This window comes from Cajanus cajan, chromosome 6 (genome assembly GCF_000230855.2).
Source record: "Cajanus cajan strain Asha chromosome 6, NIPB_CcT2T_4, whole genome shotgun sequence".
Classification (NCBI taxonomy): Eukaryota; Viridiplantae; Streptophyta; class Magnoliopsida; order Fabales; family Fabaceae; genus Cajanus; species Cajanus cajan.
Window position 1 is genome coordinate 62,650,994 of NC_138522.1, and position 17,006 is coordinate 62,667,999.

A 17,006-nucleotide genomic window follows, 5' to 3' on the forward strand; every position below is an offset into this window, starting at 1 on the left:
GGGAGATCCTCAAGGAGGGAAAAAATCGTAGAGCTCCTATATATGAGCCAGAGTAGCTACATAATCAACCACACAATTTGCTTCCCTAAAAGTGAAAACAAAAATAATTTGTCATTTACGAGATAAGAGATCAGCTCCCCGTTGAAAGAGATTAAATTGGTGAGGCAATAAACTATGATGGAAAGCAACCCAAGCCACCTAAGAATCAATTTCAATAATGACACACTCATGGCCATGGTTCCAAACATTCTCCGAAGCAGTGAAAATAACCCATATTTCAACAACATTTGAAGAACAGACCTCCAACCTCTAACTAAAGCCTTGAATCCACTACCCCTGATCATCATGGAGGACTCCTCTACGGCTAGATTGGAAGCTTCCCCACCAGACTAAGGCATCTACATTATACTTCACCCAACCCCCATCAAGGGGATTCCAAGAGCCACCCCCATCCAGCCCCTTTTGTAGTCTATAAGTCCTCAATATCCAAATTTGTGCAACCTCCACGGTCAGGATTTTAGTCTTTTGAATAACCCTGTTACTGCACCAGTCAAGGCTTAAGAAAATGTCATTTTGGACCTCTAGATGGACCACAAGGTGATACCAAAGAGAGATTCCAAGCATGAAAGGGGGCAGAGACATTCATTGTGATCCAATTCTTAACATTACTCCTGAAGAAATTGGAGTTCAAATTTCTCCTATTTAAAAAAAAAACGCTTAAAAGATATAAAATGAATTTATAGTGTCAACGTGTGTACGGAAATAAAACAACAAGTATTTTCTATGAAATATGAAAGATTTAAAAAATAATTGGTTCCCTTCCAAATAAGGTCTAGGTAACTGCACTTCCAAATTAGGCTTTTTCGCCGTAATGAATTAAAAAAAAATTACTAAAATAAATTAATAAAAAAATTATTTATCAAATTAAACTTGACGTTTTGTGCACATACAAACATAGTGGATCACATGCAAACGCAGTGGGTGCAATGGAAAAGCTTGCAAAACTGAAAATGTCAGCTTGGCTGACGAGTTCCTCCCCGAACAGGTTACAGGTTACATTAATCTCACTTTAACAATTTGTGTTACAACAACTTCGACTGACATTCCACGATAACAATCAAGGGCTACTTCTGCAGTTAGAGCATCCGAAACATAAGAATGCAATTATTTGATGCACACAATATACTAAACCATCATGCAGTTAGCAAAAATTATTGGTTAGAAGAGAAAGAGATGAAACAAATAAAATTTCGTGGGGGATCAAACAAAAGAAGAGAAAATAATTAAGGAGTTAAGTAAAGTAAGTAACCTTGTGAGCAAAAAAGTGTGCAAGTGAAAAGTAACTAATCAACATTGGCCCAATGCTTCGAGTGTAAAGTAAAGACCAACCTTCGCTTGCTTTACATATGGTACAGGGACAACAAATTCACCAATATCCATATCTCAAATAGATCGTGAAAGACACAAGCCACCAAAAAACTGAGGACTGACGTTCACGGGCCTGTATCTTTCTACTACAAGGAGCATTGACCACTGCGAGGTACAAAAAACGTCACAATGGTTAATGTTTTCTGTTCACAATGGACTATGCAACTATTCTTTCTCTCCTACATGCACGCATTTCTGAAACTTTTCACGAGAGCTGACGTTTTCTTTTTCTCTTCGAATTTATTTTAGTAATTTTTATTTATTTTTTTAAATTTATTATGACAAAAAAAAACCCTCCAAATTACCCTTAAAATCGACTTAGACAATTTTTTTTTTCAAACTTTGTTCTCTTCATTTCAATATTTCTCATTGATAGGTAAAAGAAAATTTTCAAATATATCAAGAAAATAAATATAATTTTGTTAGATAAATTATTATTCAATTTGACCTCTCTTTGTTTTTGTAATGTTCAAGTTTGATCCTACTATTCTTAAATAGTTTAATATGCTTATCTAAGGATTTAGGATTTAGAGTTACTATTAATTTGAACTAAAGAACAATATTAAATATTTTATAAAAATTTGATAACTAAATTAAATTATTTAAAAATAATAAATTCAAATTAAATCTCAAAATTAAATAGAGACATTAAAAATATAATTTAGTTTTAACTTGGTATTCAGCATGTCTTGAATAACCATACAAATAAATTTCTTTCAATAATTAACCATATGTATAATTGATTATTGTTATAATCAATTGTAATTAAAATAATTTTTTGTTTACATAAGTTTGTATGGGTGATCAATGATTTGATGCAATTGGTTTCAGACCAATATAGCTCAAACTAATATAATATAAGGGTTGCATTATTTAAATCTGAACTTGATAAATAGCTTATTAGTTTAGGAGGTCTTCGTATGAGCAGATCTCGATTTTAATAAATGTTTTTTAACATGTAGAGATGTATTGACCGTTTAATCATTTAATTAGCCTAAATAAAAATTTTATCCAATTTATTATCTTTATTTTTCAATTATTGTATATTTTTTTTTATACATTTAATCATTCAAATATAATTAGGTTTGCTTAGACTCAAAATGAATAAAAGTTATTAAGTTTTAAATATTATAATAATTTTTTTAAGTACAAAAAAAAAATTAAAGACTACGTCCTTAAATAATTTTTTTCACGATAACAATAAAGATTAAAAATAAATTAAAATAAACTTAATTTTTAGATTTTAATAATAATTACTTTGACATTTATTTTGTTTGGTAGAATCAAGTCTAATTAAAATTAATCGTTTTAAATTATTTTCTTAACTTGTATAAATCAGTAACCTATATGAACCCACCCATTTACATCTTTTTTTCTTTTAATTTTTTTGACTTTGAATTGAGTCTCAGATTATATATATATATATATTTCAAACCTTTGAATTTGTTGTTACATATATACAACTTTTTCTTTTTTTGCATTTTTTTTGCCTTAAAAATAACAAAAATGAGTGAAAATATTTTTTACCAAACGTATTTTAAACATACTAGTATATTATGTAAAAGAAAAAAAACTAGATATTATTTAATAGAGTTTTTTTTTAAATGAAAATTTGGTAGAGGTGTTAACCATATATTTTTTATCCGACTCTTTTTAACACACAATTTACTATTAATTAAAAAATATTAATTATAGAAATACAAGTGTAGTTCAATTAATAGAAAAACAAATTCATAACATTTTAAATATTTCAATAATTTTTAGTTCTACGTATGTTTTTAAAAATTATTATTCATATTTTCTTATTCAATTAACTCTATATATTAATCACAAATAACTATCACATAACTTGATATATATAGAAAAATAATTTTAAAGATTCTCTCTAAGAAGATTATTTATAGAAATTTTTCTTTGATGAGAAATATTTTGAATTTTTTTTAACTTTTCAATTTATATTTATTAAATTTATTTATAAATTAAATTTAATAATTTTAAAACAAATTATAAATAAATAAAAATAATCTTATATCTTAATATTAATTATTTTTTATAAAATATAAAATATAATTTATATATTGAAATATAATATTTATTTATATACATAATTTATTATAAAATTTTATTTATATATAATAAAAAACATGGAAACATAAAAAGCATTAAATATTTTCCATAAATAATAATAAAATAAATGATATAAAATATTAATTGAAAATATTAATAAAATCCCCCCCCTCAAAAAAGAAAATATTAATAAAATAAATGCTACAATATAATTTTATTATAAAAATATTAAATGAAAACATAAATACATTTAATGCACGGAAACATAAAGAGCATTAAATATTTTCCATAAAAAAATAATAAAATAAATGCTATAATAAAAGAATTCATTTAATACTTTCTGATTAATGAATAATTCATTTAATATAAATTGAAAGGTGGCAGCAACAGGTTATTATTTAAAGTATATATATATTTTGACAGAATTTAAATTATTATTTAATACTTGACATAAGTTAAGATGTGAAGGTATGGTGTGCAGAACGCGCTTCCGTTGAAGGTGAGAGAGTGTACTGTTAGAACTTAGAAGAGAGTCCTCCACGGTTCCCAGTTCCCAGTTCCCAGTTCGCATGCTCCTTCCTTTTAAGTTTCAACACTCTAATTCTGCCCTATTTCCATTCACCCCCAAACTCTTTCCCTCCCACAACCGCAATCAAAAAATTCAATTTCACCCTTTATTCCTCACTGCATTATTTGTTTCCCGCAGGTTTAAGGTTTCTGTTTCACCATGCAATGTGTCTTCTGCACCTTTTCTCGCTTTCGCTTTCGGTATCGGTTTCTTTGACCGATAATTTCTGCGTTTCTGTGCCGTTCACCGGTCTGGATTGTTGATTGACTTTTCGCTCTCTGCTGTTTGTTTCGTAGGTTAGTACTTCATAACTGTGGCTTAATTATTCATAGATGTTGTGTCGTTTATCTTTGAAATTGAATTGTGTTTTGCACTTGGGAACGTGTAGCAGAAGTGGTTTTGGGTGATCATACATGGCGCCCAATCCGAGAGTGGTGGCGGCCTTTACGGCAATGGCGAATCTCGGGATTCACGAATCAAAAGTGAAACCGGTGTTGAAGAAACTGCTTAAATTGTATGATAAAAACTGGCAACTAATTGAAGAAGAGAGTTATAGGGCCCTGGCAGATGCAATATTCGAGGAGGAAGAAAATCAGGTGTGTTTTCTTCTCCACATTCTGCTTTATTTTACCCATTATTAACAACACTCTGATTCATTGCTTGATATCATTTAATAGGTGGCGGAGCCAGACCAGAATAATAAAAACAAGGTTGGTTTTGCTTTGTAACACTTGTTATTTATTCTATGTTGCTGAGTTTGTCTGCATTTCTTTCTTGCTCTTAAGCCCATGGATGCTGACATGTATTATTTCTGGTTTTTCAAACGTTCAGGATGGAGTAGATGATGAAGAGGCTCGTACACATGAGGCGCCTTTGCGACCTTTGAAGAGGTTGCGTTTGAGAGGTCAAGAGGGTCAATCTTCACGCCCTATGACTATGACTAGTGGTGGCCCCAGCTCGGGTGCCTTTCCATTGAAAACGCCTAAATTAGAAGATGGCACTGTGCCTGAAAGTAGTTCCAGATTGCAGCCTCAAAGCACAGCAGCGTTATCCGATGGAAATGCAAGGGTTGATGCTCGTCGTGTTCCCCCACAAGATGCTGTTGTTGACAAGGGAAAGCAACCTTTATCACCTCAAGTTACTCCTAGAGGGAGAAGATCTACATCTGACAGAAGCCCCCTTGCAGAAACACTTAAAGGGCCAACAGTTGAGCCAGGAGCCACTCCGACAGCAAATAAAAAAATGCCTCCTCCATTTATTTTTATCAAGCCCAAGGATGAGCCTGTTGATGAATTGCCAGATTATGAGATTATTCCCATTTCAGTGATTCTTCCTGGTATTCAACTGACTGCTTTGATGAGAGCTTCTTACTTTCTGTCTTTTGTTTTTTGTCGTGACATCTTGGTGGTAACTTCTACTTCATGGTGCACTTTTATTGAAGCCAATGATAAGTACTGTATTTTGTTGGCAATGCTGCAGAGTAGGTGGGTTATTCTTATTAGGAAAATATAGGAAAAGACTTTAAATCCAAAATACCTCAAAAGAAGAAAAGAAGTTGATGTGCAAATTTTGGCTAAACTGTGAAATAGTTTTAGTTGAATAGAACCTGATTAATTTTCTCTCCCTGAAAACCTGTCATATGATCATCTCTGTTTGCTGTTGCTTCTATATGTGGAAGATCCTTGGTTCCTGACACCAGAAATTGCCTTGTATTTCAGACTTAAACCAAAGAAATGTTACTTCCGTGCCATTTTATTTTGTTGTTATTCTGTTTCTAACCCCATATTTAAGTTTGTGTTGACGAGTTTTATTTTGATTTCTTTCCCTCAAAAGAACCATCAAGTGGAAGAGACTCTCTAATGGGGGAAGCTGAGAACCAAGATGGCCATGACACTGTGTTATCACAGTGCAGAGATGAAGATGTTGAAGGTGAAGATATTCTTCCTTCCTATAATGAAGAAGCAACTTCTAATGTCAATGTAGTCTTGTCATCTACGAGAGAGGTAAAAATTTCTGTGCCACAGCTCAGTTCTTTGGAACCAGATTTTTATTTGCCTAGTCATGATGAAATTCTAAAATTATGGAGGATAATTGCTTGCTATCATATAAAATCTTTGACCCTTATTTATGAATTTGGAACTGATTCAAATAATAACCCACAGGAACACTCTTTAAAGATAGCACAAGCTGACGATGTTGCAAAGGAATTTGAGACCAATGGCTCACCAATTTTTGGAGTAAATAAAGATTCAGTCATGGCAAATGGATCAGTTAGTGTCAAGTCTTCTTCTACCGTGGATGCACCTCATGTTCCTAGTTCTCTACCCTGTCCGAGTGATATAGATGATGCTGTAGTAGTTTCCAAGAAGGTTGGAATGAATGATTTATTACAAAGTAATGGAGGGAAGGAGCTGGAGGGGCCTATATCCCCAAATTCATGTACTTTAGTGGTTGTTCCAAAACATCAGCTTACAACTGACAATATAGGAACTGTTCATGATGTTAATGACCTAACAAAAGGAGAAGAAAGAGTGAAGATTTCATGGGTGAATAACACTACTAATGATTTCCCACCACCCTTTCACTACATACCCCGAAACCTTGTGTTCCGAGATGCTTATGTTAATATTTCTCTATCTCGTATTGGGAATGAGGATTGTTGTTCAGCTTGTTTGGGCAATTGTGTATTGTCATCTAAACCATGTTCTTGTACAAATAAAACTGGGGGTGAATTTGCTTACACTGCACAAGGCCTACTAAAGGAAGAGTTCTTGGAGGAGTGTATTGCCATCAGCCGTGATCCTCAAAATTATTTCTATTGCAAAGCCTGTCCACTTGAAACATCAAAGAATGATGATTGTTTAGAACCTTGTAAAGGACACTTAAAGAGGAAGTTTATTAAAGAGTGCTGGAGCAAATGTGGGTGTGGGAAACATTGTGGAAATCGGGTTGTCCAGCGTGGAATATCTTGCAATTTGCAGGTGATTTTTTAACTAATCTTTCCCCCTAGTAAACAAATATATTTTCTGCAATGTTGAGATCAATGAGGTGACATCATTGCATTGTTTATGTTCTCAAATGCATTTTTTCCTTGGTAGGACTTTTAACTTTATTTAAATATGCCTTACCTATTATCCACTGCTCAGGTGTTTTTGACTTCAGATGGAAAAGGGTGGGGTCTTCGTACCTTAGATGATCTTCCAAAAGGTGCATTTGTATGTGAGTTTGTTGGGGAAATTTTAACCGCCAAAGAGTTGCATGACAGGAACATGAAATATCCCAAAAATGGGAAATATACATACCCAATTTTATTGGATGCGGATTGGGGTTCTGGAATTGTGAAGGATAGTGAAGCTCTTTGCTTGTATGCAGCATCATATGGAAATGCTGCTAGATTTATTAATCACAGGTATTGAAATTTCTCATATTTCAGTAGTTGTCTTTTGCAGTTATTTATAGTAGTTTTAGTCCTATAGGCTTTCATACTTTTTCTGTTGATGTGTTTAAAATAATTATTTTAGCTCTCATTAATGTCTTTTTTTATAGAAAAAAAGTAAATGTTACTGTGGTATGTGGGGTTTGTTGAAATTAATATTAGTAATTTGTAGCTTTGTTTGATACAAACAGCTATTTGCCTCAACCAAACTTCGTTTTACAGTGATTGTAATGGTTTGTTTTAGATTTTAGGTTGTTAAATCAATTCTGCATCGAGTAGAATTGATTTTGTGCCAAGTGAATTTTTTAGAGTTGTTCGATTTTGTTTTTATTTTCAATTATCACTTCTAATTATGTAAATACGATCATGCTTTCATTTTTTTATTTTTTATTTTATAGATGTGTATAGAAAATAGTGAAAACAATAAAATCACTGGGTTCATCAGAACAATTTTTTTCCAACTTTTTTTGTCTTTCACATACTTTTCTGTTGTGTTTATGACACGGGAAAGAGAAGATTGAAGAAGACAACATGTAAGCAATAAAGGATTCAACTTAAACAAAATATGTGAAGGGGGAAAAATCATTCTTGGGAAGATACCTTCAATTATGATACTTAATAAATAATTCTATTGTGGCAGAAATCAAGAGAATCATTATTCTAGTGTAGATCATTTTCCCATTGATTTTACTTTTTGACACCAGTTTCTAATTATCCTGAGAGAAAAGGATAATATTATTGTTTTATTTTTATATTAGTGAATTGCATAGAAAAAAAGTACTTGGTATAAAAGATGAAGCTAGGAAGGGATTGGTTCAATTTTATTATGTACTGATTAAGGAATTAATGGCTGCATATGAGCAGACTGAGGTTCTTTACATGTGCTGTTGATGGGGTGTTAACTAAAAACTTCTATGAAAAAGTGGCATGCAGACATTACAGTGGACTCATTATCTGGCAAATGTGAATCAGAAGTTTAATATTTCTACTTTTTGGCAGATGTTTGGATGCAAACTTGATTGAGATCCCAGTTGAAATTGAGGGCCCATCTCATCACTATTATCATGTGAGAAGTTAGCAAATCCTCTAATTCCATTTCCCCTTTTTTAATACCTTAGTTGGCATTTGATGGGAGTCTATAAAACACATTGCTTTCTGATGTTTTTGATGTGTTCAAATGTGCATGCAGTTTGCCTTCTTCACATCCAGAAAAATAGCAGCGCAGGAAGAGCTCACTTGGGTGTGTGAGTTTGGTTCTGTATTATGTTTTGGTGATTGTATATTGCAATGATTGTTGCATTTTTTTTATGGTTCATGTTAATTGGTCTTTTTTATCAAGTAGGGCATAAATTAGCTACAAAGGTGAGATAATTTGATTAAATCATGATCCAAATATGGTTGTATTACTGGCTACTAATTTAGTAAATGCCACATTGTATACTGGGTAGTAGTTGGGTCTTCGCAGACCATTTGTGAGCAAACATCATAGGTTCTCAATTTTATGTATTTCTGTTTCTTCAAATTATGTAATCAGTGTAGGAATTTATTTACTTTTCTCTAGAAAAGCTTATGTGCATAGTGTTTCTGCAGGATTATGGCATCAACTTTGATGAACATGATGAGCCTGTTGAGCTGTTCCAGTGCAGATGTGGCAGTAAATTCTGCAGGAATATTAAGCGATCAAATAGTGAGTTCAATCTATCATTTATGTGTAATGTGCAATTTGTTTCACTTTCAACATAAAAATTGTGACCTGTTATTTATCTTTTGGATGATTCAATTCCTACGCTGTGGCTATGCCTTCTCTACTTCTGTTCAATATTTGTTTTGAGTTGTGTATTTCAATTTTCACTTTCTCTAATAGTCATGATACTATTAGAGAGAGTGAAAATACACTGCATCTACTCCTGAGTTGGACAATGGTTTTATTCGATGGATGCTATTCTTCATTCAGCACATCCATACCTGATCAATGGTATCATTGAACAATAGTTTGTAAAAAAATGAATTAATCGCATACAGATAACCTGGAAGTTGTAATATTCAATTCAAGGCGACCTTTGATTGTCATTAACATTATTCTTTGCTGCATATAACCTACCCATCATTATGCATGATTGATAGTTGGAAAGGCTCTGATCATGCTGAAGTTGACATTCTATATTTTTCTTGCTTTGTTTTATAAATACTTTTTGGCCTCTTGTTTTTTTGCCTAGTTTATCCCAATTGTGGTTATTTGATGATATGGCTGATTTGGCCTAATGCCAAACTGCCCTAGCATTAAATGACAGTAAAATTTGAAGACTCGTGATCATGTGCTTGTACCAATGTGATCAGAGTTACATTGGTGCAGTCTCTGTGAATCTTAATTGCATTCCGATTTGCTCAATCTTCTTTCATTCTTACCAAGTGGTGTATGTGTTTCATTTATATTCTTTTTGACTTTAATGGTTATGATTTTACTTTCTTACTAATTCTTTTACTCTTTCTTATTGCAGGATCCAACAGATCTTCAATTGCATAATGGCCATTCTCTGCTAAACCGATTTTGTTGGTCTAATGCATGACCAGATAACCGATTAGTAGTAACAAGTTCCAACTTACTGAATTGGACTCTTTTTTATTTTATTTTTCATTTTTCATTATTTTGCTCGGAGGTTGGATACCAGTTACCATTTACAGTCTCCTAAAAACTATAAGGCAGTCATGGCCTAGAAAAAAAAGTCAGAAAAACAATAACCTTTAGGCTTTAGTAATTCTGAATGGTTCATAAGGTTCTGCCGAATGGCAATGGATGATTCTGTCTCTAGGTTTATGTTGTGCTAATGCATGCATGACGGATTAATGATTAAGAAAACTTCTCACACACAATTTTTTTTATTCTCTCAATTTTTTGAAAGCTGAAAAAAGTTCAATTTTATTATAGCTACGTTGTGAAATGAGTCGTGAACAACCGGTAACAGGTGCTGACCAAATATTTTTTTCGTAAACGACGGGACCTAAGTCGCCAAACATAATGCTGATTAAAGATCAAAAAGGGGAAAAAAGGAGTTTGTTAGCCAAAAATTAAAAACATGCATCCTCTGTTTTTGACGGTCGGAGTTTTTTTTTCTTTCTAAAGCATGGACCTTTGTTAATTGTGATGATGGGAAAAACATGCTATTAGGTTTATTAGTCATATCACACTCAGCAGTTCATTAAATTAAGGCTATTCCATGTTGCGCTTTTATTTTTGCTATCAATAATACTCTTATATGCGGGTGATGTGAGAGTTTGTGACAATTTTGCAGTTCAAATTCTAGAATATCATCTGTATATTTTAGAATTAAACTTAGAAGTTTATTTGTTGAGAAAATAATTTATAAATTGACAATGTAAATAAATTTTATATTGTCATATAAAATAAGTTTACAGGCTTTTACTATGCTTTAAAATTTATAAACAGTGAATTTTTTGTGTGTCAATAAACAGTAATTTATAATTGATTGATAATGTAATTTTTTATTTTTTTATTTAATTTCTTTTACGTATTGCCATTAAACTATTGTTTAATATGCATTTAAAAAAAATGAAAGTTTATAAATTTCATAATTAAATTTTTGAATGTCTATTTATTACGCATTTCACAGTTAATATATGGGAAGTTTATTTTAATTCTAGATTCTAATATTATAAATTTGAAATATGTAACAAATAGATTTATGAAAGTTTAATTTTGGAATGTGTAAATATATTTTTGGAATTTTATTTTCAAAATAAACAAAGAAAATTTGAAAAGATTAATTCTGGAACAAAGAAAGACTTTCAAAAGTGTAACAAATAAAATACGAAAGTTTTCTATTCATTAGAAGTTACAATACTAGTTATAATGATTTTTTTTTTCTCTTTTTGTTTCTCCACATTAGATTCTGGGTGTGTTTGGTTTGTCGATCAGGCATTGAATTAAATTGAGGTTCATCTTACATGGAACATTGCATCTTTTTTGTTTGTGATTTTCATTTTCCATTGAGTGGAATGTCATTTTCCTTTAAATATAAGTTTGATGCAAAGTTACCAGTCTCATGGTTTTCACTTGAACGAAACTGAATTGAAAGCATTTTAGATTGCACTGAGATGTATTTGACAACATTACCTCTTTATAGGGGTGGGTAGATGGACCGCGGTCCGCAAGCCCGCGGATTTTGCGGATAACGGGCTCGTTTTTTTTTAAAACCGTATGATTATGTCTAATTTTTGAGCCCGGCTCGTTAAGTCTGCAGACTTGGCGGATTTAATCCGCGGGCTCGCGGGCTAGTCCGCGGACTTCACATTTAATATTTTTAAATTTTATGATTTTAATATTAAATTGTGTATTTAATTTTTTAAAATTATTATGACATTAAAATTATGTTTAGTTGGTATATATTTGTCATTTGAATTATTTTTAATGATATTTTGATGTTTTTATTATTGAAAGTTTGGTATTATTATTTAAGTATTTGTAATTATTTTTATTTTAATATTTAGTATTTTAAACCATTTTAACTATTGATAATTTTAGTATGATAAAATTTAGCTTATAAATAAAAAATATTTTTTTTTCTTTTAATTTTATGTATTTTTATTTTTAAAAAATTATTTTTTTGAACTATTATTTAGGCCCGCGGACCGGTCTGTTATCCGGATTTTGGCGGGCCGGATACGGACTTAAAAAATAAGTCCATTTATTTTACGGACCTGACTTATCCGGCCCGTATAAAACACGAGTTTTATGGACCGGACCTTAAACGGGCCGGACCGGTCCGTATACCCACCTCTACCTCTTTATATAAAACAACATCTGTACATAAGTATACATCTAAAAGTGTTTTTGATTAATATCACTAAACAAGTTTTATTTAATAAAAACACCATTAAAATAGAAGTATCTAAACTTAAAGCAATTATACTAACCTTACTTTTAGCTAAATTTGAGTTTACAAAATTAATTTTAACTGCACTTCATTGGGTAAATTGAAATCCAAACACACACGGCATGAGGAACCTTTCACAACCAAAGTTCATGGGGAATAGAGAAGAATCACAACTTCACAAGGACAATTGATATTCGAGGGGGAATAATTATAAACACTAAAATGATGTTCTTCACCTTAGACTTCCTCAGTAATTGCCATTTTATAATTCAATCTGTTTCATTGACTTTTTTTTTTTTAAGTGAAAGTTATCTTTTATGAGATACAATCTTACTTAAGTCGGTATGAAATTTTGTTTCTGCATAATCAAATTCATTTCTGAAATTTATTCATCGATAGTTTTCTTTGGATAGGCAAATTTAACAAATAAAATTACATCACCGTTTTACTTATATATTTTTTTTATAAGTAAACATTATATCTTTTTTATTTATTTATTTATAAAATATGTTTTTAATCATAAATAAAATTACGAATATATTTTTTTAAGTTCCATATAAAAATTATATTATGAATTCTTTAATTACTGTAAATAGATAAACCAATCACATTTTCATTTTCCAAAAAAAATATGTTAATCTCATTTAAGAAATATGTATTCTAAAACATAAAAATATGAAAAATATTGTAAAAAAATAATGTTTTCTTTAAAAAAAACAAACAACTCTCTTGAGGTCTATATGTATTTTTTGAATCATTGGATAGTAATGGGCCAGTTTAAGAGCGAAGCCCAAGCCCACAGCGACAAAACCCTAGTCTGAGGCGAGAACGCGCATGCATATATAAAATAGAAAGAAGCACAGCTAGGGTTTGTGTTGTTCCACAGAGACGCAACAATGTCGAAGAGAGGTTCGGTTTCATCTCTCAGATTCTTCAACTCCTTGCGTGCTCGATTATGATTACGGTGCGCTAATCAATTAATATATGCCGTTTCAGGTCGCGGTGGATCGGCGGGGAACAAGTTCAGGATGTCACTGGGTTTGCCAGTGGCGGCGACGGTGAACTGCGCCGACAACACCGGCGCGAAGAACCTCTACATCATATCGGTGAAGGGGATCAAGGGAAGGCTGAACCGGTTGCCGTCGGCGTGCGTCGGAGACATGGTTATGGCAACCGTCAAGAAGGGAAAACCCGATCTCCGTAAGAAGGTTTTGCCTGCCGTTATCGTCCGTCAGCGCAAGCCCTGGCGCCGAAAGGACGGAGTCTACATGTACTTCGAAGGTATATCACTCTTTCTTTCCCTTCCTCTGTAAAATTATTTGTGTTTTGGAACTGTTTCTGAGATTGTGGTTTTCGTTTGTGTAGATAATGCTGGTGTGATTGTGAATCCCAAAGGTGAAATGAAAGGTACGTGATATCTCTTGTCAATGCCTGGTTTCAATTATTGATTGAGTTTGCTGGTTTAGGGTTTTGTTTGGTTGGTTTTGTTAGTGGGAAATTGGAGTGTGATGTTACTTGTTTCGGTAATTGTGTTTGTCTTGTAATTGTAGGTTCTGCTATTACTGGTCCAATTGGGAAGGAGTGTGCTGATCTGTGGCCCAGGATTGCTAGTGCTGCCAATGCTATTGTTTAAGTTGGTTTTAGCTACTGTAATGTTTCTGCATTTTGAACTTGTTTTTGATTGTGTTTTAGGTTGAATTGTAGACATATAGTCTGTCTTGCTTGATTTTGAGATGAGAATGTTTTTGATGGGATTAATTGATAATTATAAGAGTTGTTTCGCTTTATTCTTGTGTTCTGAATTTCTTGTTCAGTTTACGTTATTACTTATTCTGACCGAGTGGTGTTGAAGAATGGTTTTCTTTTGGTTAAAGTTATGTTCGGGTTGTTTGGAATTTCCCCTGGCTTAGCGAAAATTTAGTATAATATGGGGCGTATTGAATAATTAACTTGGCTAAATGATTTGAAGTTTTGGCTATTTAGTTGTTCAAGTAGAGTATTGGTTTTGTTTTAGGAGGTTGTTGTGGCCAAGAGGCTTAGTTTAAGTTGTAAATATCAACTACCTAGTCCTTGCCACGCGATCCAGTTATAAATAAAATTAAGTTGTTAAAACTAGGGCTTTAGGAAAGGTGTGCCTGCCTTCATATTCATCCAGTGTTAAGTCTAAAATAATTGCGGGAATAGTGTGGTGGACTGTGAATAACGTTAATGGATGACGTTGGGTCTTTTAAAGGATATAATTGGTTGCCGTGAAATTTTTTTTTACACTGTGTATAGGTGATTAATTTTACATATATTGTCTAATTATTTTTCTTCCAAAAATTTCATTCAACAAACTATCCATACATTCAACTAACTAGTTACTATTATACAATTTTCATTTGTTATTTTTACTTTTTTAAAAAACAAAGAGGCATAAGTGCCTCTTTTTTCGTACATAACATAAATAAAAGACTTTTGATTGTGAATAAAAAAAAATGAAACATGTTAGAGAAATTCATCAACACACCATCTTATTTATGCGCTTTGACTTCGTTATGAAACATTCGTGTTTTCTTTGGTGTCTTTGGATGCTATGTGCGTGTTACTGTTTATCGCAAGATATTTTACTCCCTAAAAATAGGATCCGATTTTAATATTTATTTATTTTTATTCGCTTTCTTTAATATTAATGCTTGATTTAGCGTGAATATGGCTACTTCACTTATCACTAATAATTCTTCATGTTACTTGCTACTCTTGTTCAGCCGATGCAATGACCAGAAGTCTGGAGCATTGTTATACTACACATGTCAGACTAACACCGTATGTCTTTCTTTTAGGATAGGTCGTGGATACAAGCTCATCCGATGTTCCAATGAAACTGATCTAATTCAAAAGAAAAATTTTGGATTGCTTCGTACTATGGAATCGGTTTGAATTTAAAAGTTAAAAATTCAATTAATTAATTTAATTCGGACTTCGAGTTTTGAATTTTGAACATCAAATTAAACCAATTCATCCGATCAAATTAATTTTTTTTATTATTTTAATAACAATTTATTAGATTTGTTTTGTGTTATTAAATTTTGATTATTTATGAAAAATAAGTAGTAAAGTGGTCCATTCAATAACAAATGAAAAAAAATAAAACCTATTTTTTCTTTTAAAAATTTCCCTCACCATCCCTTGGTGTTGGTCATAACACTTGACAAATTTTGTCTAGTTTGTAATATTATTGAACATGACAAATGATAGATTTGTAGATTTTGTGTTGTTGGATAGATTTATGTTTTTATATAATGATGCTTGTTACATTTTAATTTAATATTTTATCTAGTACTCTATAATGTTGATAAATATGTTTATGATGTTAAATATTTTATTAGTTAATGATATGAAAATATATTTTACAAGTTGTTTAATGTAATTTTTTTAAAATTTTTAATAACAAATTCAATAAATTGATATAATCTAAATGAAATATGATTGAATGAGATTGGTTCGAGTTAAAAATTAAATAATTAAAAAATCAAAAAATCTAATTTAATTAATATTAATTAATCAAAATATATTTGAAATTCGATGTGGAAACACACTGATTTCTTTGCCTTAATACTCCATTCAAATTAGAGAGGGTTCTTATTCTAAATCTTGAAAGTAGAATTTAATTTGTTTAAAAGTTTGAATGTACGGTCGTATCCTCATTTTTCCAATTTTGGTGAAAATATTGCAAATTTTACTTTTACTTGTGATGTATTTAAGGATGGCATGATCTGTCCCTCAAATCAAACTTCAAATTGATTTGGGACTAGATTTATTTTTTTGGTACTCAAGAGGTTAAAAGAAGGAAGGTTGTTGATGTGACTTTTTATATATGCCACAAACTTTAATTAGTGTTTACACTTGGTGGTGCTTACAAGTGAGTGAAGGATAACCTGCAGAAATCTAACCCAAGTGGACAGGACCTTTGTTTTGAGATAGTTCAATCCTACCCTTATCGGTGAATTTTATTTCATTAACATCATTATATGAAACGAAGAAAAGTTAGTGATTTCTGAACTAGTCGTTTTCATACTTATTATAGCTATGGATGAAGCATCAACCTTTGAGCAAAACACGGTAAAACACAAATGATGCACACTAGCAAGTACTGGTAGGTCTTCAAAAAGTGCTTGAGCACCCCATTGATGTTACACCACTAGAGGACATTTTTTCAATCCACTCCATGCTGTGATCATTATTGAGGCAACAAGCTAAAGTGTGATCACTTGATGCGATGTTCATGACCATAATGTTTTCACCTACAACAAATCAAAAATTGACACCACCCTATATTTGGTTCCCTCCTTGTGCGGTGCACACTTTATAACATGCTTTCATCCAGTCCAATTCCTCATCATGCATGCATTTCTTATAGCAACTTTAGTGTCTCAGTTTTATATCTCTCAGATCTCAGTTGTAGAAGCTTGAGAGAAAAATGAGAGTTAGTCCTTTAGTGACACTTGGTAATGTCCCAAGAAGGGGGTTACTTGGCTGTGGCACCACATCAAGCGTTCTCAGACAGCTAGTTTGCAAGTGGAAACGTAGGTGGAAGCATTCTATGGGATGGCACAAGAGAGGACCACAATACAGC

The 17,006-nt window shown here is 31.9% G+C and overlaps 2 protein-coding genes across 8 annotated transcripts; both read left to right on the forward strand.

The window, feature by feature from the left end:
- Window positions 1–3,905: 3,905 nt before the first annotated feature.
- Window positions 3,906–10,379, forward strand: SUVR1 (histone-lysine N-methyltransferase SUVR2-like protein). Of its 7 annotated transcripts, none has more exons than XM_020365120.3 (12): window positions 3,906–3,994; window positions 4,202–4,359; window positions 4,455–4,659; window positions 4,741–4,773; window positions 4,895–5,399; window positions 5,897–6,066; window positions 6,226–7,044; window positions 7,210–7,472; window positions 8,499–8,565; window positions 8,689–8,739; window positions 9,090–9,186; window positions 9,998–10,379. In XM_020365120.3, exons 3-12 carry the CDS (start codon window positions 4,477–4,479, stop codon window positions 10,021–10,023), a joined length of 2,214 nt encoding a protein of 737 aa, XP_020220709.1. In that variant the 5' UTR covers window positions 3,906–3,994; window positions 4,202–4,359; window positions 4,455–4,476; the 3' UTR covers window positions 10,024–10,379. The 7 variants fall into 7 exon arrangements, 6 of the variants coding, with proteins under 6 accessions (XP_020220709.1, XP_020220713.1, XP_020220710.1 ...); XM_020365124.3 differs by lacking the exon at window positions 3,906–3,994 and having other exon boundaries at window positions 4,001–4,359; window positions 7,210–7,235; window positions 7,329–7,472; XM_083059286.1 differs by lacking the exon at window positions 3,906–3,994 and adding an exon at window positions 4,041–4,058.
- Window positions 10,380–13,148: 2,769 nt separating this feature from the next.
- Window positions 13,149–14,178, forward strand: LOC109804064 (large ribosomal subunit protein uL14x/uL14z/uL14y). Its single transcript, XM_020365819.3, has 4 exons — window positions 13,149–13,300; window positions 13,388–13,672; window positions 13,757–13,798; window positions 13,942–14,178. Exons 1-4 carry the CDS (start codon window positions 13,288–13,290, stop codon window positions 14,022–14,024), a joined length of 423 nt encoding a protein of 140 aa, XP_020221408.2. The 5' UTR covers window positions 13,149–13,287; the 3' UTR covers window positions 14,025–14,178.
- Window positions 14,179–17,006: the final 2,828 nt, after the last annotated feature.